This window comes from Netta rufina, assembly GCF_964035555.1.
Source record: "Netta rufina genome assembly, chromosome: 1".
Classification (NCBI taxonomy): Eukaryota; Metazoa; Chordata; class Aves; order Anseriformes; family Anatidae; genus Netta; species Netta rufina.
Window position 1 is genome coordinate 152,876,905 of NC_140123.1, and position 26,772 is coordinate 152,903,676.

A 26,772-nucleotide genomic window follows, 5' to 3' on the forward strand; every position below is an offset into this window, starting at 1 on the left:
CCGAGGTGCCCCTTCCTCTTGCTTGATTCCCGCTGCCCCACCGGGACACGAGGTCGCAGCAGCCCGACAAGCGGCGTCCCCTCTGCCTTTGCTCCTTTAAGGACGCTTCCACGTGTAACTTGAGACAAGTAGGGGAAAAGAGAGGAAGGGGAGGAAAAAAAAAAAAAGGAAAAGGGAAAAATAGCGCAGTTATTCCCGCCTCCGCCTCCTCCTTTGCCTCCTCCCCGGCCAGCCGGGAGCCACGTCACCCAGCGCTGGCTTTGGGGCTGCTCAGCACAGCCCGGCCCGGCCGACGGGACAAAACCCAACTTTTTGCCCAGGCCCTGAAGGTTTGGGAAAGGAAAAAATCCCCACGGTGGGGACATCAAGGCAGGGGGGCGCCCGGCCTGGAGGGCAGGGGGAGAGGCGCTTGGAAGGGGGGCTGAGCTTTCCTCCGCCAGAAGAAGAGAGCTGCAGGCGGCGGGAGGAGGAGGAGGAAAGTTCAGCGGGACGCGAGCGAGAGTTTGGCCGAGGATAAAGCTCCCCGCGGGGTTTTAGGGCCGCCCTCGCCCACCAGCGCCAAGGGGCCTGAGCCACCATGAACGTCTTCCGCATCCTGGGGGACATCTCCCACTTGCTGGCCATCATCATCCTCCTGCTGAAGATCCACAGGTCCAAGTCCTGCGCCGGTGAGTGCCAGGGAAGGAGGGGACCCTGCCAGGGCAACGACTGCACCCAGGCCCTTGGGGGGCATCAGCCTCCTCCTCCTCCTCCTCCTCCCTGCTGCTTCTCCCACCCCTTGCTGGTAGCCCTGGGTGGGTTTTTCGCCAAACCCTGACCTTGGGGCTTTGCTGCAGCTTGCAGGAGCCTCCACCAGCCCGGCACGGGGCGGTTTCCCTGCCAGGAGGGAGCAGGAGGTGCTAGAAGGATGTGATGTGGCACGGCACGCTGCCACTGCGCAGGTGTTTGGCTGGGGGCGATAAGGTGGAAAAGGAAAAGTTGCGGTGGCACCAAAAGCAATCACCTCCAGGGAAAAACTGCTCCAGGCTGGAGGCCCTGCCAAAAAGCGGGCAGGCTCCCGAGGCTGCTCGGGCAAGGGATGGGAGAGGTTGCTTACCGCAGGCAGATTCGGTTCGGGGTTGGGAGCCGCAGTGACTCAGCAGCACCCATCCCACTGCAATCCCCCGGTGCGGCAGGTGGCACAGCACACAAACCCACGGCGGGGCGGGCAGGCGCGTGGAGGGAGCCAGGCAGGGAAGGGAAAGGGTTTTTTCTTGGTGGCGAGGCTGGCCGTGTGAGTACACAGCTGCTCACAACAAAGGCACGAGGCTAAACCCGCACCCGAATTTGTTTTCCTCTCACCTGCCTGCCCGCCTCTCCCCGCCACGCAGGTATCTCTGGGAAGAGCCAGATCCTCTTCGCCCTGGTCTTCACAACCCGCTACCTGGACCTGTTCACCACCTTCATCTCCGCCTACAACACCGTGATGAAGGTAAGGAGGGGCAGCACGAAAACGAGAGGTTTCCCTGGGCTGGCTCTGGTTTCCCGGGGAAGGTGAGGGTGCATCTTCACCACACTGGCTTTTCAGCCAGAGGGAGGAAGGAGAAACTCCATCTCCTCCAACCATCACCAAATCCACAGTGGGTTATAGACAGAAGGGCAGCTAAAGATGCTCCCTGTGCTGTCTCCAGTCCTCTATCGACCACAAAACCCCCTCACTGCCACATTTAGCCCAATAAAAGCAGAACAAGACGCAGTGAACCAAGGCTGGGCGTCCTTCTGCAGCAGGAACCTTAACAGTTGTCTCTCTCCAAGCGCTGGTGGGGTGAGCGAGCTCTCTTCATCTTCCTTCCCTCCCCCAGGTCATTTTTTTGATATGCGCCTACGTCACCGTCTACATGATCTACGTGAGATTTCGGAAGACGTTTGACAGCGAGAACGACTCCTTCCGCCTGGAGTTCCTGCTGGTCCCCGTCACGGGCCTGGCCTTCCTGGAGAACCACAGCTTCACCCCGCTGGAGGTGAGGAGACCGTGGGGCTGGGGAGGGACACAGCAGCCCAGGACGTTAAATAAACGAGATTTTTATTGCCAAAAGCGTGAGGGAGGTGATGCTGGCAGGCCTCAGAGAGCACACCACCTCTGGATGCCATCTTCTCTCAGTGCCACAGGCAGGCCCACGCCCTCACCGCCTTGGTTTTGCAGATACTCTGGACCTTCTCCATCTACCTGGAGTCCGTGGCCATCCTCCCGCAGCTCTTCATGATCAGCAAGACGGGGGAAGCGGAGACCATCACCACCCACTACCTTTTCTTCCTGGGCCTCTACCGCGCCCTCTACATCGCCAACTGGGTCTGGCGCTACCACACCGAGAAGTTCTACGACCAGATCGCGGTGGTGTCCGGCGTGGTGCAAACCATCTTCTACTGCGACTTCTTCTATCTCTACGTTACCAAAGGTTGGTGTAAATCCAAAAAATTTCATTCAGCCTTCTTGCGCTGGGCGGTGGGGCTGCAGCTTGCGCTGTTAAGCCCGACGTGAGTTTATCTTGTGCTGTGTTTGGGTAGAAATTAAACCAGAGCTCAGCCTGGTTTAACCCACCCTAGGAAGTTAACAATTTCGGCATATTCGCTTCCATGTACGTTTTGACAGATTATGTATGAATCACGCAGAAAAAAAAAAACCTAGAGGGGGGAGGAAAAAATAGCCGCAGGCAGACGCCGTACCTGAGAAAGCAACTGCAGACATATGGAGGTTTTATTAAGCCTACTTTTTCTTGTGGTGTAAAAGATGCAGCGTTCCCAAGAGCTGATTCTGTAGGAAGGCAGGCATCTGCACGTACAAGACACTCCCTTCTGTTTGCCAAAACCAGCTGCCCCTTCTGCTGCAGCGCTCTGCTCGGGTAGAGGGCTGCATACCAGAGCGAAGGAGCTCATCACGGGCATAAAATTTGGTAGCACACGCGATGGTTTGCCGAGACTGGATAAAAAAAAAGACTCACTTTTCTGTTGAGGAGGGTGGAATTAGACAAAATGTAGCCAAACGAACAAATATTTTCTTCTTTGTTTGCATTTCCCAGCTAGGCTGCCAAAACCAGTAGGGACAAGCCTGTGTTTGAGGTTTTGGGGGGTGGACCTTTAGGGGCTTCACGCGATATTCCTGCTGATGGAGAGGTGACAGGAGCACTGAGCAGGTCAAGCACATTCAGACTTCCTTCCATCATTGAAAAAAAATCTCTGTGGCTAGAAAACTACTTTGTAAAACCACCATCAAGGCGCTCCACGTCAATTCCTTTTTTTTTCTTCTTCCACTAATTCCCATTTTAGCTTCGCTTAATTCATATGTCCTGCGTCCTTCCACATTTTGTTAGAAACCCACAGCCTTTGCAGTTGTGGAAGGTGGAACAAAAGGGGAGAAAAGGAACCAACTGCTGGCTTCGGGCTTTGCATCAGGAGCAACAAAGCCACAAAATTTAGATGATACAGGAGGGAAAAGAAAAAAATATATGTATTTGTCCCTGGGACATCACAGCAGGAAGAGAATTGCTTTTTTTTTTTCTCTTCCCTCTTTTATTTTACACCAGTTTCTGGATCATGTGGAAGAAAAGGTGACTGGAGATATGCAAATACTCTGCAGTCATTTATGGAAACCAGAAATATTATAGCAGGTTGCATCTCTCTTACACTCTTGCAAAAAAAGCATCTTTTCAAAACATTTCTAACACGGAGGAGCTCAGACAAAAGGGCAGCGATTCCGATAAGAAAAGCAAGGCTGTGTTATATAAAGAAACCTATTTAATAAGGCTTCAGAGCCGATACCAAAGCATTGTAAAGGGACTTTTATATAATGCGAGTTCTCTTTATCTTGTTTTCAAAACTCGACGAGCCGCTTTCTGTTTAACACGAGGACCTGAAAGGTATTTGGAGGAAGCTTTCAGCTCCCAAAAGCTCGTGTTTCAGAGCGGTTGAGGGTGGGAGCATCTGCTCCAGCCCCCTGCTGACAGCAGGGTCGCCTAGAGCAGGTTCCCCCAGGCCACGTGCAGTCAGGTTCTCAGCATCACCAGAGTGGAGGCACCACGGCTCTGTGGGCAGCCTGTGCCAGCATTTGACCACCTTTACAGTAAAAATTAAAAATAAAAAATAAAACACACCTTTTTTTCATGTGTTTAAATGGAATTGCCCATTGCCTCTTATCTGCCACTGGCCACCACACCAAGCGGCCTCCTATCCAACCTGCCTCCACCAGCTGAGATGGGGCATGCTGGGTCTGGCCACAGGCCGCCTTCATGGCACGTACTCTATTTAAAAATTAAATAAGACCAAAAATGCATCAGGGATAAAACAGGCTCTGTATTGCATCATCAAGGGAAAAAAAATGGGGAAATTTTGGTGTGCAAACCTGACAATGCACTATCTAGCACTCCAAACAGCAGGTTCGGGAAGTGTTTCCTTGTTTCAACAATATCCCTTCCTTACCTTCTCTTTCTGTCCTTTCATAGTCCTAAAAGGGAAGAAGCTCAGTCTTCCAATGCCTGTTTGAAGACATTCCCACAGACAACACAAGAAATCCCGAAGATGAAGCTCTTAGGATGACAGCTTTCCTTTCCTGGCCCTTGTTGACTGAAGAACGGCTCAGCTGAGCTTCACTCGAGTGCCAGGAAGACAACGGGGCCTGGAAAGCGGGTCTGCTTTTTGCCTGGATGAGATTCTCCCTCCATTTTTTTTTTTTTTTTTTTGTATTTTTAACTTGAATTTGGTGCTATTCAGTAGTGCTGGCCAATACTAAGATAGTACAAATCACTCTCCCCCTGCTTTTCTCAACACTCACCTCCAAAACATGCCTCTGCTTTGACCCTGAGGCACTAGAGGGAATAGAAGGGAAATAAAGGGTCGCTGCATTTAGTTCTTCACCAAGTGCCTGTAGCAAAGGGAACACTTCATTACGCAAAGGCCACGACTGGCTCATTCCACACGTGGCCACACCTGACACGGCAGATGCTGTTTTAACCACAAGCAGCCCCATAAAGTTAGCTCTGCCTGAACCCCATTCTCTAAGGGCCTCCAATCTTCTCATGTATTCAATCCCCACTCACCCGCCTGCAGTGACTGTTCCTCGTGTCCTACAAACGAGGGACGTTTCGATTAAAATCAGAGGGGTACCAGCAGGTGTTTCCAACTCCCTGGATGTGACTTTTTTCCAGAACGGGGGAGAACAGGGGCAAAGACTGTTTTACACTCCAAAAATAAAGACAAAGCTCACCATTTTATTGACAACAGTGTTTTTATTTATACCTACAAAAGAAAACAAGATGGTATCAAAAGGACAATTTACAAACTAAGAATAGTAACATAGCTCTTAGTATCCTGTGTCTGAACACCACAGATCTATGAATCTCTCAATTCAAGTCTTCATTAATACAACAGGAATGTGTTCAGAGACCAGCAAGTGTGAAACGAGATGCTGATCCCACACAAAGCCACTAACCCTTCCATTGTTCAGAGAAGTCCAAACAGTAAATTTCTTCAGGAAGTGGGAGGGGAGGAGACACCCGAGTCGTTCGACACTCCCACAGAACTTTTACAGATCGAAAAAAAAACAATGCAAACACTACTAGACGCTAACGCTTTTTAATCAACAAGGGCCCTCCAGCTGGGAGATGGAACAGAGCAGCGAGCACCAGGTGGGACAGGGGCAGCACATGCCGCGGTGCCTTGATGCGGTCAACATCTGGTTAACACTCTGAGCTGAGCCGAGCCCCTGGACTTCAGCTGACCTCAGTGACAATAAAGCACTGCGGGACTTGGTGCGTCACGTTTACACCTGCGCAAGTCCCCCCCGAAAAAGAAGTGAAAGCTATAGCAGACTATAAGGCAGCTTTGGTGGTCCAGAGACCCTTTTTAAAGCCGGTCAGCAAGATGTCCTACTCCTACGCCCCTCCAACACATTTCTGCATCAAATTCATAAATCTTTTTAAAAAGGTCAAAATAAAATACAGCTCTACGCTTGCTTGTGAGGGAGGCCAAAGACAGATCAGTCAGTGCCTGGATAAATGAAATGTTTCTGGCTTTCACTTGAACACAAGCAAAGAAATTTCCTGCCCAAGCAATGGAATTTGAGATGGGATGAGGGAAACAAGGTTCTGAAAAATCTCTCCCTTTCCTCTCCTTGTCAGCAACCTACCTGTGTACTGCACAAGAAAATGTGCATTCACCCCCCAAAATTATACTCTGGGATTTTTTTTATTTATTTATTTTTTTAAAAAGAAATAATTTCTGTATAAGCAAGCTCTTTTCCTGGGCTATAAGAAGTTCCACTCTGCTACAGAAGGGGTGGGCTGCCTTGCTCATCCATATGCAAGAACGCCAACAGAAAAAAAAAAAAAAGAAAAAAAAAAAAGAAAGAAAACAACCTGCACTCTCATAATGCAAAGATTTTGCCTCACAAACCAGGAGATGTATCCATTCTTTTGTCACGTTCTCAGATCAAGAGCAGCCAACTCCTATTATCATCTACTGTCTCTGAACCGTCTGGTATTAGAAGTAACAAGTCGACAACATGCTTTACTAAAGGGGAAAACCCCTCACACCCACCTTAGCCTGTAAAATAAACATTTTTTTTTATTATTATTTATTTACGTATTTACTAAAATTCCACTCTTCTCTAACATTTTCTAAAATGCTACCTACCTGCAAGAGCTGAGCTCAAAGGGACCAATGGATCGGGGAAATGCACTCAAAAAGCCAGGAAAAGCAATAGTCAGAGCAAGGTACAAAAGAAAGAAAGCTTCAGAATTAAGATGCACTAACCAGCTCACTCCTTACCTCATGGAAAGGAGATTCCAGGCAATCTCCTCCTCCTCCTCCCTTCCTCCCCTTACACCTCCCGCCCCCCCACCCCCCAGCCCACCCTATTCAAACCTCTTAAGTGCAGAAAACTCTGTCACGTTTTGTTCGGCGTAGTGGCATTGAGAACACTCCCCGTGGCAGCACGCAGTTTGTTCAGGACAAACGAGATCTGCTGTTCAGGATCTCCGTTCGGTTTCATTTCTGGGCTCTCAAATAAGACTCCTCTCAATAAACCCAACAATAGGAACTTGAGAGCAGAAACGAGCTGGAGTAACGAGGTTGCATGCATTTACAGTGCTGCAGTTTAATGATCGTAGGGCAAGAACTTATTTGGCCAAACACTACAGCAGCAGCAGCACCTACAGCGCCTGTATCTAGCTTCCAGGTACTGAATCCATGACAGGTTTGGTCACCAACAGCGGGGTTTTAATCCCAACTTCCCTGCTACAGGTCCCAGGAGGTGGGACTGCTGCTTCCAGAGCTGCAGGAAATGCCAACAACCTGCGTGGGTCATTACTCAGAACACCGCCCCACCGAGACAAACGAGCAGAGTTTTCCTATAGAAAGTTACCTATGATAGATTACAAGCAACGATAGTGAGCTATTAAAAAATAAAAATTAAAGATTAGGAAAAGTGAGCATTGCTCCCTTGCATTTATCATGTTAAATGAACTGCATTTTGGCTCCCCAAAGTTCCCCACCTCTCTGGATACTTCCTGAAATTAAGTTAACGCATTACAGAATAGAAACTTCCTCCCCTCAAAGCAAGGATTCACACAAACCTTAGACACCAAGATGATCGAGCTGGGACCTATCTGCCTTATACCCATTTCTTTTTAGAGAAAATAAAATTTCCAATTTCCTCAACATGCAAGACAAAAAATAATAAATTTTCCAGTCAACTATATATATCTCTTAAAAAAAAAAAAAAAAAAAGGGAAAAAAAAAAAAGGACAGGGTCAGTAATGTGGACTGGGGGCCATTTTTGATGGGCTCAAGGGATCTGGATGGTGAATTCTAAGCCTAACCTGCATGAGAGAGAGACACCACAATGGGAAAGAAGAGAAAGAAAAGGTTCCTTTAAATGCAAGAGGTCTACACTGGTCACCAGCAGGCGAGAGTGGTCTCATTTGCGTGAGGGGGGCGGGGGCGGGGGAGGGGGCGGGTACTGGTAGGTGGCAGTCTGTCCCATATAGCCCATCACGTTAGTGGCAGGGGGCTGAGGAAACTGTTGTGACATGAGCGGCTGTGGCTGCTGGCCCGAGCGCCCCACCATCCCTGCATACTGCTGTTGGGTAGTGCTCTGTGAGGTTCTCCCAGCGGTGGCAGCTGTGGTGCTGGCACCATAGCCACTAGCACTGTACTCTGCAGTGCCATAGCCACTCGTGCCATAGGCAGCTGCTCCATAGCTCCCTTGAGTGTAACCATACTGGCTCTGTGCTGCCCCAAAAGCGGAATTTGGGCTCCCGTAGGCACTGCCATAGGTCTTGTTGGCTCCGTTGGCATAACTGTCACCACGCTCACGGTCTCTGAAGCCACCTGAGTCTCTCCGGCCCTCTTTCACTCCCCGGAGCCTCCTGTCACACTCTTCCTGGTACATCAGGTTAGGGTTGTTTACTGAACTGCTCGTTCGGTAACGAGAACGGCCTCCTGGCGATGGATACGGTTAAGATTTAGTACCGTGAACACGTCTTAAAACAACGACCTCTGGTAATCACGCCACCCTTCCCCTCCCTTCTACAGCCACAACGCTGCCCACGAGGAGCAAGTTGTTTTGGCTGTAATTTCCCTGCGTGTCTGCATTCATCCCTGCGTTTCGTTCAAGGCGCAGAGGCGAAGCTCAGAAAGTTTTCTTAATGCGTGCACCCAGAGCCAAAGGAAACAGAAGAAACTCAGGACTAACTCGGAAAGGTAATTAAACTGATTATTCCTTCAGGGGGAGGGAGGAAAAGTAGTCTCAGTCCCTGAAGGTTCAGTCAGAATTTCCCTTCACTGGTTTCTATTTTGCATGCGTATGCACAGGCATCCCGTTAACCTGTGTTTAGGTAGGAGGTGCGAGGAATTAATTCAAGCAAAATTAGTTGTGTGAGGACCTCAGCAGGAGAAAAAAAGAAAAAAAAATCTCCAACTAAGTTTTAATGGTGGACTACCGCTTTGTTGGAGAGAAATACTGAGATTCCTGAACACCTTGAGGTCTTAGGTACAAAACTATCGTTAACCTGTCTCGCCTTAAACTCGTACTTACTATTTCCTTACCCTCTTTTCATCTTCCCTCCCTCAAAACAGAGAAGCTATTCCCTACGTAGCCCTTTCCCCATGTGCCTTTACCTCCACCACCACCTCCTCCTCCTCTGTGGTCCACAAGCTGCATCAGCTTTGGATTGATGGCTTGATTGGCTTCTTCCAACACTTTGATAAGCTCCCTGGCTTGTTTCAGGTTTCCTGGGGTGAAGAACGTGTACGCGGTACCTTTGTTGGTACTGCGCGCGGTGCGGCCAATACGGTGCACGTAATCTTCAGAGCTGTTCGGATAGTCGTAGTTTATCACAAATTTTACATCTTCCACGTCTTGTGAAGTGCCCAGGCGCCAAGCACAGTGAGAGGGTGGGGTTGAGGAAAGGGGAGAAGAAGAGAGGACGTGCCAACGAAAGGTGGGGAGCACGAATGCAGGTGACAGTAATAAGAAAAAAAAAAAACACATCACAAAGTTAGTAACTGCATGGAACAGATACAAGACAGACTCATCCCAAAAGAGTAGAAGACTCCGGTTTACAATCATCAGGCACAAAGATCAGTGTCCTGAAAAAGAGTGGTGGTTTTAAAGCAGTTTTTCCCTGCACTCAAATTCATCCTCCCCGGAATGCATTTCTCTGTACTCCATTGATGTTTTTCAATGAGTTAAATGAGTTTTGTACTTATTTTTTTTTTTCTCCAAAACACAATCTCGATGGTGAAAACGACACCATCAGCCACAGCAAACTGGGGTGGAGGAAGGGTAGGACTGCCACGGTAAAGCTTTTACTCTGTTGGGAGAAGTCTAACAAATAATAACAGTAATGAGATCACTTACCTTCCACTTAGCAACATGAAATAAAACGCAAGTAAAAATCATTTACAATCCTAAAATACAGTGATCTACCTCTCCTAGCCTGAAGTTTAAGACACTCCAATCTCACTACTATCATTCAGCTCATTAAAACTCATTACAAACTGTTCAGATCATACCTAGAATACCTTAACTTAGCTTCATAGTTACGAGAATGCATTACACTAACATTTCACCGTACTGTTCTGTCCAGTTCTCAGCAGCTTTTGTAATTTGGGCCATCCTGCTTTCTGTTTACGATTCCCTACTTCCCGTGTCAAATGGAAGCAGGAAATAAAGTGACCAAAGTTGCTAACGTGCTGTAAAATAATATGAGAATTTCAGAGATCAGAACTGCTCACCTTCCAGTGAGACTTCAGAAACTCATGAGACAGAAACCAAGTAAATGTTAGTGTAACGCTTCAGTGAAAGCATTTGAAGTACCAAAAGCACCTATTTGCTACGGTATAGAATGTTTTTTAAAAAAATAAAGCATGGCATTACAGTAAGTCACCTAACAGCTCATAAAAAAAAAATCTGTGTTTTAAGATGAATATTATGAAAATATCCAAGATAAAACACAGATTTTTTTTGTGATTTCCTTTCCTTTTTTTTTTTTTCCTTTTTTTTTTTTTTTTTTTTTTTTTAAAGAGAGAAACATTCTCTGTTTGTTACCAGACCGATGCACACTCCCTCCTCCTGTGGGAAACCGCTGCAGCCGATCCCGTCTCTTTGCCTTTTATTTTTGGCGGCCTCCTTTCGAAAACTCCGCCCTCTGACACGGGACCACTGGAGCGCGGGGAGCATGCATCAAGGGTCCGTGGCAGCGAGAAGTCCCCACACACGCTCACTCTGTGAACTGGCTTAGACGCTTCTCTGTAGCCCCATTTGGTTGGGAAGCGCCGGAGAACCTGGGTTCAGGTAAAGGTTTCAGGTCCTCCAACGCTTTTTGTCCCCGATTTGGGGCTCTTAGGGGCATTTGTCAAAAAAATGCAGGTACAAAAATTACGTCCAAGGGGTCAGACTGCATCTATTGCCCAGACTGCATCAATTTCAAAGGGGGGCGTAGGAAAAATAAAAACGAGACGGTTGTGGTGGCAAGAGGGGGGACTTTATGTCTGTTTCTTATTACAGCAAAGGGGGGGGCTCCTCAGTCTTTGCTGACTCCAAAGTCCTGAATCACACCAAAAAAAGGGAGTGAGAAGGCAGGTTTCACAGGGGGCTGCGCGAGTCTCCAGCTAGGGTCCTTGATGCAACAGGTTTTGTTTTTTTGTTTTTTTTTTAAAAGGGGAAAGCGAAATAAAGAGAGGAGTACATATGACAGATTGCATCTTCCCAGCCAGGGCGTAACTACTCTGACAGGTTGCAGGCTCCAGGAGCCTCAGTCAGTCCCATTCTGCACATCCATCAGTAGCAAAGCAACTTGCATTAGCACAGGGGATACAAGGGCGTGCTTTCCTGGCAGGAAGCGCAGGGAAGCACAGCTACCGATGCGGACAGCGCTGACTTGACTGGGGAGGACTGGGAAGAATGGGAAGGCAGGAAGAGGAAAAATGGAAGGGTGGTTTCCCGACTAGAAAGTGATCCTGGGAGAGCACGCAGCTGGCTGAAGAGAGACCCGAGCAAGTGCAAGACTCGGCTCCTCCAGCCTAGCATGCTCCAGAGCGCTCGTGCACGCTCACAATCTTCCTGCGCTTTTAGAAGATAACGTGGCAGGATCTAGAATTGAAGCTGTCGAGCATTTCTGACAGCTACTTGGGAAACATGCCCTTTGTCAGACCATCAGAATACCCTACGGCACAGACAGTCTCCGAATATTAATCAGAAGGGACAAAAACTAGCAGACACGCTAGTCTAGAGAGCTGTTTCAACCATCAATGTAGATGTGCCCCCACCCCTGCACTGAGAATGATCTGTAGCTGATATCAAAGTTTCTGTTAAAGAAAACAAAACAAAACAAATTCAATGTTTTTAGTTTAATAGACTGAACAAAAAAAATAAATAAAAAAAATAATCAGTGCAGAGAGAGGACCTCACTCCAGGGAATCATCACAAAGAAGTCATTATGGGACTCAGAACTTACCTGGAAGAAGCTTTTTTGAAACCAATGTTCCATTAGGAAGAGGGAAAGCCCTGGTGACTCAGCCAAAAGGCGCGCGCCCCTGTTTTATGTTATTTAGGTAGAAGCCTTCACTTTCCAGGATCTTGGAGGAAGTCGTCCAGAAGTTTGCTAGTTAAGTGACTTATTTTAAGAAGCAGCAAACTCAGGGCCCCAAAACAAGCAGAGATGTTGTTCAGTAACAAGAAACAGACTCTGGTACCTTCCCCCCACAGCTCAGGCGAGGTGGAGGATGGGAAGTGGGGAGACTGTTTTCTGAAGTGTTATCCAATTGAGTAGTTTTGGGGGAGTGTTTTTTTGGAGGGGAGTGAAGCTGTTTTAAATGTCTAGGCAAGATGCACAAAGAAGCTACCAGCACATAGCAAGCCTGTTTAAAAAACGCTGCTAGAGAAAGCAGCTCTCTTTCATACAAACTGGTTTCAGGCCTCAGTCCCTTCTCCCAACAGGCCCAAGTACTAACTGCACAGGTCCAGACATGACCCTAGAGGGCAGAGACTGAAGTCCAGATAATCACCTCTCTGAGGAAGTGTTGGATGTGGTTTTTTTTTTTGGGGGGGGGGGAGTGGAGGGGGGCGGGGAAGTAGGGGTGCAGGTTGTGTGAACAAAGGCTGCCAAATCTAGTAATGGTCTGCCTGTGTTAAAGTGACCATATGATGCACAGCACAGCCACCCTTTCAGCATATGGAAAAACAGAGCTCAGATAACTGGGATTTTTTAATAAACCAGAGATTTTTCTGAGCTTATCTGCAATGACTTGCAGTAATTTTGTCTGAAGTTTACCGTAACAAGACACTGACCCCCAAGGGATTTTTATCTTCTACCAAACTCGGGGAGGGTGGAATATCCAGTGCTCGTCATTAAGCTAAGAGCACCTCAGAAGTCATCCTCCTCTTCTACGAGTGGGCAGAGGTACAGGGACTGCGCTTAGCACGCAGTGTTTCACCACACAAATATGCTTATTTAAAAAGGGGGCACAACTGATGCATCCAGACAGATCATTTTCAAGCCACCAAGAACAGAGCGGCACAATTTCGATTCAGTTACACATTTGGGTAGCGCTACGTTAGTGGCCATATATGATCTCAGTGGTCCTGCCTAGAAGGAGCACAGAGGAGGGAAGTTACGTGTCAAGAGCAAAAATCTGGAGCAGTGCTTTCTCAGATGTGAATACATCTGCGGGGTAAACATGCGTGTATGCTGGGGTTTGTATGTTCAAATCTGGGGGGGGGGGGATTATGCAGGGAGAATATTAGCTATTTGCCGTTGAAATGCTCTCCCACAACGTCCTACTTGGGCTTTATCTGACAGGCTCTGAACAGAGCAATCCATCCCTACCATCCAGCAACAAAAGCTGGATCTGGGGAAGAAGTGAGTGTGGTGGAAGGGTTGGGTTGCATAATTGGACGTCTCTTCTCCCTCTTGGCGATCGATTAGTCATGCCTAGGCCTTGCTGCAGACCAAAGCCTGTTCATTAGGAGCAGGAAGAGACTTTGAATATGAAAGAAAAAAAAAAGATTAATGTTAAAAAACGTATTTCACATGTGGGGGAAAATCACGCTTTGAATTTTTTTTTTTTTTTTTTAAAAAAAGAAAACATATTTCAGTCCAAAGAAGAAAAATATGCAGCAGTAGGCAAGAGTGGTCTATGTGTACAAACCTAGCCCACGAGATGCAACGTCGGTAGCAATGAGGATAGGAGCCTTTCCAGAACGAAACTCTGTAAAACAAAGCATGCTATGAAGTAAGATTTTTTAAAAAGATAAAGTTACCTGAACTTGATTTACACTAAATGTTCATTTTCCAGAATCTAGGCAAGATAACTTCATAAACCCCAGCAAGTCAGGATATAAGGTGTCAACTAGTTTTCAAAATCCAGCTCTCTGTGTTAAGCAATCACCCCATTCCATTTTTGAATTAAAAAAAATAAAAATACAAGCGCTGAAATTAACAGCACAAAGGCAAAAGGCCTTCGAAAAGCATCTCTTGGTCATAGAGACAAAAGGAAGCCTAAGAACAGCACATCTGAATTACGTACAGCAGCCCGAGTTATCCTCCCCTCAGCGACGGACTCACCATTAAGCACCCAATCTCTTTCCGGCTGACTCTTGTCTCCATGGATACACATAGCTGGCCAACTGCCAAACAGAGATGCACATTAGTATAGACAGAAAGTACATATATTAAAGGCAACAGGAAGCTTTATTGACATTTCAGTAAAAAGGCTGAAAAAAATGTGCATTTCTCAAGTGTTTTAATGCCCTGCCCCCTCCTCTGGCCTTCATCTACCTACTGTGCATACAATTTTGTTTCTTGCACATTAAACCCACTGATTATATAGCAGCCATCTAAGCCCAACCATGTTTGTGAAATTAATAATTTGTCACTTCATTATGTCAGTATTCTTACATACTGAAAGCTGCACGGTTTACAAATATTCTCTCTTGCACTAAGGCTTTGATGGATTGGAACCTTCTAGGAAATTAAGGCTGAATTCAGCCAAACTGAATTGAAAGAAAGAACCGAAGTGACAGGTTGTTCCTAACTATAGCACCGCGAACATTCAGACCTCACTGCTTTTATTACAGTTTCTGTTTCCCACTAGCAGCAAAGGGTAGGGGGAGGCTAATCACCCATCTCTGCGCATCCTTCGAGTGAGATCATCACATCGCCTCTTTGTCTCCACAAAGATGATGGTTTTATTCTCCTTCTCTGCCATGATTTCTTCCATCAATTGTATCAGCCTAAAATAGAAAGGAGAGCTAGTGTAGATATCCACATATACAGGAATACAGGAATGCTGTCTCAGTTTAAGAAAACGTATAATACACATCCACGTCAACAAAGCCAGAATTCAGCACGCAGAATTTAGCTCTTCTGTACAATGGTACGGTGAGAATATATGCAACAGACTGGATAATTACAGGACTTGTTTGGTAACATTCAAAAGGTTAAATAATACCACAAAGAACTCCACTATTCAGAATTCACATTTGGCTTAGAAAACAATGTAGGTTTTCAAGTGCAGCTAAAAAACCTGAAATGGTAGGCAAGTCAACGTACTTATGGTCTTTCTCGCTTTCCATGCATACATCCACTATCTGCAGGATATTGTGGTTGGCACTCAGCTCCAAATTCCCCACATTGATCTGAACGTAGTCCTGTAGGAAGTCCTCGGCAAGCTGGCGCACTTCTTTTGGCCAGGTGGCACTCCACATCAGAGTCTGTCTGTCAGGCTATGAAAAAGGGGAAAAAAAAGATTTATTTAAGGTAGTGGGCTTTGGATGGGAAACCGAGGGAGGCTGTCCTTCAACAAGGTTCACGTACCCTGATCTGGTCAACAATTTTACGAATTTGGGGTTCAAATCCCATGTCCAGCATTCTGTCCGCTTCATCCAGCACAAGGTAGGTACACCGACGCAGGTTGGTCTTTCCTGCCTCAAGGAAGTCAATCAAGCGACCCGGTGTAGCAATGCAGATCTCCACACCTTCAAAACAGAAGGAGGAAAAAGAATGAGGCTCTTCATTTGAATGTCAATTGGTATTTTTAGTCGGAATGAATCACCTTCCAGAGCAAAATTGTTTAAATAAAATGAAAAAGCACCACCCTCATCCATACCCAAGATTGAGTCATTTCAGTAGAAGCCCTAGTTTCTTTTAATAATTCATTTTTTTTTTCCATTCTGAAATTACTGTTACAGTGCCATTAGAATAATAAATGCAGTGCAGAAGCTAAAAGCCTACTGTCAGAACACACCTGCAAAGCGCTGCCCAAAAATCAAAACTGAAATAAGCTTCTACTCAACCCTGACCTACCTTCAGCCAGAATTACACAGCCTGGAGAGCTCTCCAGTAAAAATAGAACTGAACTGCAGCTAAACTCTACACGTTAAACAAACATGAAGTGCTCTTCTTGCTGTACAGGTCAAATTAGTTCCACTTCTTCCTTTTTTTTTTTTTTTTTTTTTTTTAAAAAAGGTATGTAAAACCAAACCATAGCCTTTAATACTGAATAATTATGCCCTAAGCATGACAGAACCATCCAGCCTGTACCTTAGTGTAAAAACAGAACTCAGCTATTCTTAAGCTAGTATCAGGTATGACAAATTATACTTTTTTTTTTTTTTTTTTTTTTTACAAGAAGGGACTGATTTCCACCAATCTCCAAATCTTAAAGGTGTATCCTTAAGTGTCATAGAAACAATCACAGAAGTTATGCTTAGAGAAACAATGAGGTGAAAAAAATTAAAAATAGCTTTGCTGATACTTCACTTCCAGATGCAGAGCATTTTGCAACAGCCCAGATCGTTATGTCTGTGTCAGCTTGGACTCCTCAGAGCTGATGAAGCTGGACATACTTTCAGTTTCTATAAAGCTCACGCAAGAATTAGATTTCTAACAGAGTCGCTGGTCTTCCAGAGAGACTGAAAAAACTGCACTCTGTTGTCAGTGAGGTACTCCTCCAAAATAAATTCAGTAAATACCCGGAAAACCACAACTGACAAAAAAATATGATTTTTCATCTCTACGTACTCAAGAATTTTTGTTGCAGCAAGCACTAAGCAACCATCCAAAGACAGAAACACCTAAAAGGACTGAAAAAAGGACTGCAAGCATGGAATCTGTCCACGTCCTCTAACCAAAAGGTTTTCACCATATGTGGGAGAATGTCTATTGTACAGCACTCCAGGAAGGTGTAAAAAAACCCACCACATTGATCCTCCCATGGTCTCTTCATGTAACATCGTCTCCACCATTGAAAATGCTATTTTTTTATTGGATGCACTACCATTTTTTTGATCAGATCTATCCCACAGCCTTCTGCTACATGACTTCATCCCATTATTGAAGTGTTCAAGAGCAGCTCTTCAAGCCACAGTGATAAATTTTGTTTAAATTAACCCCATGGGGCAACATGACCAGAAAGAGAGCCTAGTCCTTAAGAACAAGGAAGTACCAGGAAAAACAAACAAACAAACCACTGTCTAAAGAAGTTTCTATGAATTCAGAAATTACACTTTAGTATTTGAACAAACTTAGGTGGAAAACTTGATCTGGCTTAAGAAAAAATCATTCCTTAATCTTGCTGCTACTGCACCTTCTCAAAATAATCTGTCCTTTCTGACAGGTTGCTTCCCCTCCCCCTTCCTAAGTCCTGTTGACCTTCATGAGTGGAAAGTTCAGAAAATGGAAGGAGATCTAATATCCGAGTAAGTCATTATACAACAGAGAAGAAAATTATTATATGCACTACCATTTTAACTGGAAAAAGAGATAGCCACTCACCTCTCCAAACAGAATTAAGATTACTTTCAAGGTTACTGATATTTTGCAACACCATCTCCTACAGAATCTTGCAGACCCCCATTTTAAAGATCTCAGTTAAATTACCTCTTTCTAGATCTCTGATCTGGGGACCTTTGGGTGCTCCTCCATATATGCAGGTACTCTTCAGCCTTGAACATTTGCCATAATCATCAGCCACTTGCTGCACCTGCTGGGCCAACTCCCTGGTCGGTGCTAGAACCAAGCACTGCAGAAGGAATCGATTCAGGTTAGCCAAGCTGTACACACATCCCTAACTTCAGGGCTCTGCTCAAATACCATAAGCAAAGCCAGACCATCTGCTCTCTATTCGCTAAAACATTTAAATATCGTTAAGATTATGTCAGCAATTGCACAAATTTCAACTAATGAGTGGGATGTTCACATTGTGATTGTAAACACTCTCTACTTACTACTCTGATACACCAATTAAATAAAGCACATCTCATTAATGGTGCCACACATAGAAAGGAAGAGAATTGACAAGCACTTACAATTGGGCCATCCCCTCTCTCCAAATATGGCTGGTGGTTGATGTGAACGATCGCAGGCAACAAGTACTGAAACAGAAGAATTCTAAGTCAAGACACAGGACTTCAATATTCAATGCCAGTGACCACCTGCCATGACAGCTGGACCACAGCAGGAGCCCACTTAGCCTAACAGGCCTTCAGAATCCAGTACGTAATGTTCCAAAGATAGGCAGAAACCTCAGCTATATTAAGATCAGGATTTTGCAAAACCAGGTATTTGCATTTACCCAACAGAAGAAATGATTTGCAGAGCTGCTGAACAACCATAACTGCTTCTGGCAAGAGTAAAAAACAGAGGTGCTTAGCACCTCTGAAGAGAAAGCTCATTTAAAATTTGGAGCCTACATTAGTAGAATTGAGCAACCTTTGCTCTGAACAGTGCTTTTCATAAAGCATAGAATTGCTTCTTGACTGCTGCAGATAAAATTAATGCCTTAATGAAGACTCAACCATCCTTTATTTTAACTTGTATAGTTAACAAAACAAATAGGCACATACTAGTTATTAAACTGCAACATAAGCATGGACCAAAGAGAAGAGGCTAAGCATCAGAGAGACATGCAAAACACATGCCTGTGGATAAGACAGGCTGGATGGGTTGAGGCTTAATTCTCACCCATGATGCAACAAAGAAAGCTTTAAAAACATGTCATCACCTCACTCTATGCTTGTAGTACTGTCAAGATGAAAAACTAGTAACAAGCAGCCAAGGATAATTTCCAGAAGGCAACTGTGGAAAGAAATAACACATAGACGAGGAGAATACGCACCGCTAGTGTCTTCCCGGAGCCAGTCTGCGCAATGCCCACCATATCGCGACCACTGAGAGCGAGTGGAAAACCTTGGCACTGAATTGGAGTGGGTTCTGTGAAATTCTGGTCCATCAAGGCATCCATCACGTACTCTAAGGATTTAAGAAAGGAAACAAATTCTTGAAGGCCAACTGAGGTTATATGCAACTTCAGAAGACCTTTTGGAAATGAAACAGGCCTTAACACTTGCTGCCGTTGAATAATCCACATTTTCTTAAAGAATGGTAGAATACTTACGGGGAAAGCTACACTGGTGGAAGGCAAACACAGGCTTGGGGCAGCCCTCCATTCCTCGAATTGTTATCTCTTTCTTCCTTCTCAGTTCTTCAACTTCATACTATTGACATGGAAAAAAAAAAACAAAAAAACAAACAAAGAAATGCTGAGCATCAGCAGAGACTTACAGTGCACGCATCTATTATTTGACTTAACGCCTCTTACTAACAGTTTAGTTTGGCAGATCAGATGGACAAGAAGATCTAAGAAGGATAGCTCTCCTAAGGATTTTACCCCGAGATTCACGTAGGTTCTCCAGCACGCAAAAAGTTGGGAGTTCTCTGTGCAGCCTAAAGGAACTGATGCCTGTTTCCTTCCAAGCAGTCTTTTTAATGAAAAGTGCATTAATATTATCTTTTAAAAGCTTTTACCCATCTTCCAGAAGCCAGAACTTATCAAGAGCTTCAAAAGTGAACAGAGGCAGAGGAACAGATTAAATAAATTTTGTGTGACAGTGCTGAGAACTAAACAAATTAGATAGGCCCTAATACACAACAAACAAGCAGAAAGCAGGGCAGTCCTGCTCCTTCCATTAAAATATTCCAGGAGTGGCTAAGTACGTTGCTCTTGCTGCACAGCCCGCAACTCAGAAATATCACTTAGAACCTTGTTTTAAGCAGCATTTCTTTTCTGCATGAAAGCAGCTCAAACAACATTGTGACGGAATGCTAAGGCCCCACAATATTTACTACTGTTTCTAAAACACGTATCCACATAAGAACAGTTTTAGGATTAGGAAAAGTGTGATGCTTTGTTGTTGTTTTTTTCCTATGTTATATTACAAGCCCAAAAGCACTCAGCAACTTGCTTCCACAATTCGTTACCTTATTCTAACACTCACCAAAAATCAATAGAAAAATGCACTTTATCCAAAGCAGTAAATTTACTGTTTATGAAAAATTTAGAGTTCAAACAAAAGTTTAAAACTAAAACTATATATATTAAAAAAAAAATAAGAATAATGTGAAAATCCTTTTACTTTTAGCTGGCTAAAGCAAACACAGCACCTAAAGCTAACTGGTTCAGTAGCTCAAGTTGCTGTCTCTGAACAGCCACTGCCTCCTTTATGCCATAAAATCTTGCCATGAATATGTGACTTGAAGATTTGTAAGTATGTGCAATTGGATAAGAAAACGTTTTGTTTTCTTCAAGTTCCCTTGCATTAAGAATAAAACCTGTTAGTTTCTAAATATAAGAAGACATGAAAGAGGAGGAAAAAAACTAGACTAGCTGGGTAGGAAGGGGAGATGATCTATAAATGCAGAGTGCTGTGTCCAGCTCTGAGCCCCCAGTGCATGAAGGACGTTGTTTAACCAGGCGTGTCCAATTACAGCAGGGAAAGCTAGAGGCCAAGGTACAGGCTGTGCAAAGACTGGGAGCACCAGTCGTGCAGCTTGGGAAAAAGAGGACTAACGAGGGAATCTAACAGCTATCCTCAACTACCTGATGGGTGTTACAGAGATGGAGTCAGACTCTTGAAATTCCAATTAGTTATCAGTAGAAAAAAACACCATGAGAAGCATTAAAACCTGGGACAGCCACCCAGACAGGGTTCAGACTCTCACCACCCTGAGGGATATCCAAAGATAGAGCAAGGTGCTGAGCAACCTGCTCTGCTGTGGGGCTGAGGATTAGATGAGCTGTGTCCCAAGGTTCTGGTTTTTCAGCCTGAATTATTATTACAAAACCGTAGGCCTTCCAAATGTTTCTCAACTGTTTATGCCACTCTGTTCTTTATTTTAGGTTCTTCCAGGGCCTCACCAGTATTACAGCTTTTAAGTTCTCCAGTCTGAATCCTCAGTGACGAAGCGTGACATTCTTGTTGGTTAATTTCAAATAACTAGACCACAGCAGCATTACGATGATGCATTACAAATGATCAAATGTAAAAAAAACTTGCGTAAAGACAGCTGAAAGCAGAAGCATCGTGTTTGCTGATGTTACAATGACTCTGCTATCCAGCATAGTACACGCACACCAAACAAACTCAACAAAGACAGTTCTATTACACGCTGTCCCAGACATCCTAGGACATGATTTTCCACTTGTGACATTTTGCTGTACGTAAAAATGAAACAGAAAGAACCTAATGACTTACGGGAGTAAGCCTGGCCACTTCTGGATGTTCCACATAAAAATTCTTCTCAAACTTGGGTAGTTCGTTCAAATCCCATTTTCTCTTACGTAAGCGTTCCCCCGGATTACCAAATTTCTTTGGAGGAAGAGGACCTCCACGACTTGCTCCAAAGCTGCAAATGTCAACGTTAATTATAAACAATGTAATTAGTCTGGAATTTGAATGTTTCTTAAGCATTTTACACTCCTCCCACACCCCAGGTTGACACATGAGCATAATATTCTACCAAAATTCACCCCCTCCAAGAAAATTGCTATGGTAATATTTGTAACATTCACCTGCCCAAAGTCCATTCTAATCCAAACCCATCCTAGAGGTTGCTTCCAGTACAGCCATTTTTTTTTTTTTTTTTTTTTTTTTTAAAGTCACTGCCTTAAAGCTTCTGTCACCAAGCTTCTGTCTCTTGGTTCCCTCTCCTGGGACAAAGCTGCTGGTACAGCTACAGCAATTATTTTGTATCGAAGCTGAGAGCATAAATAAAACAGGATAGATGCAAGGGGTGGGAAAAATCTCTAATCACAAGTTCCTTGTATCTCAAGGCTAATTTTCGCACAAAAATAGCTATTTCACCTTCTCCCTGTGTCCTCTCTCCTTTCTTATCAAGCAGTGTGCCTCAAATAAAAAACAAGTCAAGACAGAAAGTAAACAAGTCCACCCAAGCTTGGAAGACTATGCATAATGCTGGAACCAAAGCAATAAAGCTTTTGTTTTCAAAAAAAGAAAGAGTAGCAGAAGAAAAATACATAAAAGCACCCAGGAGAAATTTTATCCCTTTTCAAACACTTCTGATAAAGATTCAAGAGAGTAAAAAAAAATAATAATAATAAAAATGCTTAACTCTGCTTAAAATTTCCTAACAGCCACTTAGAAATTACTGTTCTCCCTCTCACCTCAATTTTATTCACCCAGTTATTTTAATACTCTGAAGAAGGGAAAGAACTGTCATAACTCATGGATGCACTGGATGAAACATGAGCTTCTGGTAAGAGTTAAGAATAACTGAAAACTGGGTAGTATAAATATTTTAATTATCAAAAACATTATCAATGATTCTGTATTTTACAATTCCGCCAGCTAGTTATAATTCTTTCATTCATATCATACAAACACAGCAGGAGGCACTTTTCCAACAGCTATCAGATCAAATTTTGTCCTAATGCAAATTCTGGTTAATAAAGCTACAGCTTTTCACAGAACATGAATTCATGAGAAGCGCCTGCTTTTAGAGAACAAATCCACAACGTCTGCACTTTATGCAAGCAGTCTGCTAGTAAATAAAAACAGTTAATGAAACAAACCGAACGCAACAAAAATCCCCAAGCAGTTTTCATACTGTAACTCGAGGAGAGAAGGGCTTGATAAAAACTAAAATAGATTTGAAGGAAATTTTTGCGTTACCCTAATTACAAGGCTCTCTGTTCAGACATTAGCTACATCTGCTCTTTAAATTGCTTCCCAATGGAAATTACAAGTGACAGAGACTGAGAGACCAAAAAAGCGGAACTCAAAGTGTATTAACAGGAACAAGGGGTTATGCTGTTGGAAAAACTAAGTGTGGCAGATATAATTTAAAACCTGGGAAGTAAATTCTAAAATGCTTGTCTTGATGAAACTGCTTCATTAAGCCTCCTCTCTCCTGTATAAATACCCTTTATTTTCTGATCATATTTTTACGAGAACCTGTATGTCAGCATTTTTTGTCACATGCAAAAACTGTAAATGCTTAATTTCTGAAGTTGTGTTTATGTTTTCTTTTGGACAAAGTAACAAAAAAATGTACAAATTATCACGTATGGGAACACGCACATTTACTAAGGATTTCTGCTGCTGATCATGCTAACCTGAGGTCAAAATGGCAACTCTTTACATTTCCGAGTTGTTCTAACAAAAGGCAGAGGCAGTTTCACTGAAGTCAACTGGCAGGTCAGAGGGTGAGAGAGTTTCCTTGTGGAAGGAAACACGTGGAAGAACAGACTGGACACTGAAACAGCTGCGGACTGTGGGCATTTGCTCCACAGATATCCAGAGGGAAAAATCAATACGTTCTGCTTGAAAGTCGTGCAGTTTCAGTTCTCCGTTCTCACGCACAACATGGCTGCACGCTGACCTGGAAGAAGGGAGCCCCGCAGCATTCCTGAAACGCTGCCTCTGCTAACCTGGCAGCCACTGACACCTCGTGTTCCCATCACAAGCAACTAGATTCCGATTCCAGTTAAACTACTTTAAATCTGGGATCATTTCACTGATTTTCCAACAGCTCTCCTGTCCAGTAAGTGGAAATTCAGGCTGACCCAAAAATATTCTTCTCTAACTCTACTGTACCGCCATTTCTGGGACAGAACTGAGCAAGTTTATTGCACTCCAGAGCAAAACAGGACGGTTTCCCATCCCAAGAAGCCACCTACAGCTTGTTCCTAGCAGGAAGAAAACAGAAAGCCTGCATTTGTTAGGCAATGAAAGAATCAGTACTGAGAAGGTGGTAAACTTCCAAACACAGCATGCTGGGTGGTCCCAAGTTTTCACAGAGGTTCTTTATGAGGGATGATGCATGTTGGTGGTTACAAATACTTCCACACCTTAAATAAATGTGTGTAACAAGCTGAATCCTGATACATTACACAATTTCCTGATACATTACATGATTTTCAACACAAATGTCCAAAAACTTGACAGAGAAGCACACAGACACTCCTTTTACTCATGCAAAACTCCTGATCTAAAAGAGAAGCAACCATTTATAATCAAAATCTTTATGCAGAAGGGGATTACACACATTTTAAGGCATGCTAAGTATCGTAACAACACTTTGGACAGAGTTTGTTTTGTGTGTTGTTTTTTTTTTAGGGAACTGCATAGAAATCTGCATTCTCAAACTTGCTCACTGAACTCCAAGAACAGCTGGGGGTCTCAACTATCTCAGACTTGCCAAAGCATTCACTGCAACGTCCTTGCGTTACACTGAGCTGGAAAGCTCACGGTGAAAAAACACCAAAACCCTCCTCTGCGTTGGGAGAAAAAAAAAAAAGGATCTTTAAGTTCAAAGTGTGAAATATGGAGGTAAAGATAAAGCAGAAAATACGACTATCTCTCTCCACAGATGAAGAGAAACTAAACGCTAAAATGGATTTCAACATAAACAAAATGTTCTTCAATCTCCCAGTAGGAGAGAAGGGAAAAATAATAATAAAAAACATAAGACTCATTCTTAATATGGCAGACTAGATCTAATTTGGTAACAAAACTCACATGACATGTTTATTGTTAATCCTTGCGAACGGAGGCCTAGCTGCTTGGGATTTGAAGGACAGAATGTGCCACTCTCCTAAACAGGGTTTAATTTTCTCTTAAGGAATGGCCTGGGATGAAAGCCTTATTACTTTTAGCACATAAAAAGAAAACCAAGCCTCAAACTATTTACATACTATAACGCCATCCTATGCTGTACTTACCCTATACTACCCACAGCACTTAGTATTATTTATTTTTTTTTCAACTGCCATCCTTGGGTGAAAAAGACATTAAGCCTGCAACAACCTTTTCCAACGCCAGCTTCCTTTCAACAGTGGCCTCAGAAGTACCAAGCGCTAGGCCTCAGCCATGCCAGACAGACAACTCCCGTTCGATCGCTACGTCAGCTTGGTCATGCTCGTTAAGTGTGGTCCAGGGCCATGTTTACTGAGCTCGGCCTCCTGAGAACGCGAGTCCCCCGCACGGCAGCAGCTTTCAACCTCATTTCCTCTCACGATAAGCCCGGGAGTGCAGCCGGGGGAGACCTTTCACCAACTGCCATCTTTCTAAGAAGTCCAGGAGGAGCAATGCAATGACAGCCAGAAGGGCAGCAGCGTGGCCAGCCACCCTTGCCAGGGCCACTGGGACTTTCAGGGTTTGCAGGAGGGGAGGAGAGGGGCAGGAGAACAGGGGTGGCAAAAAAATAAATATATATGGATATATATATATATATATAAAGGGAAGAAGCAGAAAAGGGAGGCCTGATTGCAAGCAAGCACTTGTGAAGAATAGAAAACATAATATACAATATATAGCCCCCCACTCCTTGCTGCTAGAAATAAAGTTCCCAGTCCCTCCAACACCCCCCCACCCTCGTAACACAAAAAACAGGGGGAAATCTCCCCCCAACACCACAACGGGGTCGTGCCGTGTCCCCCCCAGCCCCCCAACCCCCCCCCCCAGCCCCTCACACGGCGCTGAGGGCCCCTTCCACAGCCCCCCCCCCCCCCCAAACCCCAGCCCGGCCTTCCTCGACCCCCCCCCTTACCCGCCGCGGTCTCGGTCGCGCCCCCGGTCCCCGAAGCCCCTCATCGCCCCCGGGGGGGTGGGCGAGAGGCAGCGGAAGGCCGGCCGTGGCGACGGCGAGGGGCTGGGGGTGCGGGGAGACGGGCCAGCCAGGGGCGGCTGCGTCTCGGAGGAATCGCTCTGCGCCACCTCGCCTCTCGGGTGGGACACGAAAGGAGAAGAATTCGTCAGGGGGTCCGCGACCCGCTGGACGTCGGCGGAGGGGACGGCGGGGCTCTCGGTCGGCTCCAGGGCCCGTGGCGTGTGGAGACGCTCGCGTCTTCTTCCTCCGGGCTCCCGGCACAAAATGGCCGCCGCCGCCCCAACCCGCTCGCCTTACGTTACGGGCGGCCCGGCGCTGCGCAAACTGCGGCCCTCGCAAAATGCCTACGCTTATTCCCGGAAGCCAACTACGCCCCGAAGCGGCTCGGCGCCGCGCTTCTCCGGGCGGCGCGGCGGGTACGAAAGCCGCGTAGCGCCCGTCGACTCCGACAGCCCCGGCGCGCGGAGGGGAGGGAGGGGAGCAGCGCTCTTCCTATTCCTCAAAGTCAGGTACGCAAGGAGTCAATGGCGTAACCCCTTCCAGCGGGTAGCGAAAAGCGGGGCCGAGGCGCACGTTACGTAAGTGCGCGGCGTACGCAGGTTGCGTAACTCCGGCTGACGTAGAGGAGGAAGAGCGCGGTCGTTTGGCGTAAAATTCTTCCGCGGGCTGCGCGCGGAAGGTTGGCGGCGGGTCGCGGCGTTACGCCAATCGCGCGGCGTAGCGGCGCTTGGAGAATACGGCCCGGCGCCCGTCGGCCCCGCGGAGGCGGGCGGCGGGGCTGAGGGGACGGTGATGGCGGCGGGGGGCCCGGGGGACCCGGCCCAGTCCTGGGGGCTTTTTCGGGGTCCCGCAGGTCCCCTCGGGCCGGGTTTCGCCCGCAGGGCACCGTACACAGCGGCGGGAGCGGCAGCAGCCATGATGTGGGCTTTCTGCCCTTACAAATGGCCTGCAGGGCCCGGGGATCGCGGCTTGGCCACGGTCCGTGGGGGCTGGAAGCACTGGGTTGTGTGTAACACTCGGGATAGTTTTAAAATTTTTAACACAGGCGGTGTCAGGAGGCCTGTATTTGCCTTTTAGTCCTGATTGGCTAAGCATAGGTAATTTTTTGGGAGATAAATAGTTACTCAGAGGCAACTACTTGGTATCCATTTAGCTTACTTGCTACTTGAACGCATACAAATACACATTATAGCAGCAAACCAATTCCCGATTTTACTGCCCTTACAATGTCACCTTCATAAACTTCATAAATTCTCCATGCTATTTTGTAGAACCTCCTCCTGCAACGTGCGGGGCCTGTGTGCTGCGGGGAGGACTCGGCGCGGGGCGT

At 45.6% G+C, this 26,772-nt stretch overlaps 2 protein-coding genes across 2 annotated transcripts; one reads left to right on the plus strand and one right to left on the minus strand.

The window, feature by feature from the left end:
- Nucleotides 1–577: 577 nt before the first annotated feature.
- On the plus strand, nucleotides 578–4,516 carry KDELR3 (KDEL endoplasmic reticulum protein retention receptor 3; the record flags this gene model as incomplete). Its single annotated transcript, XM_084294328.1, has 5 exons — nucleotides 578–668; nucleotides 1,371–1,471; nucleotides 1,842–2,000; nucleotides 2,183–2,435; nucleotides 4,476–4,516. 5 exons carry the CDS (start codon nucleotides 578–580, stop codon nucleotides 4,514–4,516), a joined length of 645 nt encoding a protein of 214 aa, XP_084150454.1.
- A 3,199-nt stretch (nucleotides 4,517–7,715) lies between these two features.
- On the minus strand, nucleotides 7,716–25,878 carry DDX17 (DEAD-box helicase 17). The gene is made up of 13 exons (XM_084301320.1): nucleotides 25,383–25,878; nucleotides 21,068–21,218; nucleotides 18,931–19,030; nucleotides 18,652–18,785; nucleotides 17,843–17,908; nucleotides 17,415–17,556; nucleotides 15,351–15,511; nucleotides 15,087–15,259; nucleotides 14,657–14,767; nucleotides 14,100–14,161; nucleotides 13,684–13,743; nucleotides 9,151–9,390; nucleotides 7,716–8,472 (listed from the first exon to the last, which is right to left on the minus strand). The coding sequence occupies exons 1-13, from the start codon at nucleotides 25,424–25,426 to the stop codon at nucleotides 7,949–7,951; spliced, it is 1,968 nt and encodes a 655-aa protein (XP_084157446.1). The 5' UTR covers nucleotides 25,427–25,878; the 3' UTR covers nucleotides 7,716–7,948.
- Between the last annotated feature and the right edge of the window lie 894 nt (nucleotides 25,879–26,772).

What these genes read in the sequence shown, in the direction of transcription:
- DDX17 (XM_084301320.1), bottom strand. Translation starts at nt 25,426, where the DNA reads ATGAGGGGCTTCGGGGACCGGGGGCGCGACCGAGACCGCGGCGG. An exon ending in CGCGACCGAGACCGCGGCGG is followed by an intron (nt 21,219 to 25,382) that starts GTAAGGGGGGGG and finishes TGACATTTGCAG; the next exon opens with CTTTGGAGCAAGTCGTGGAG. An exon ending in AGAGAGGGGATGGCCCAATT is followed by an intron (nt 17,557 to 17,842) that starts GTAAGTGCTTGT and finishes TTCCTTCTGCAG; the next exon opens with TGCTTGGTTCTAGCACCGAC.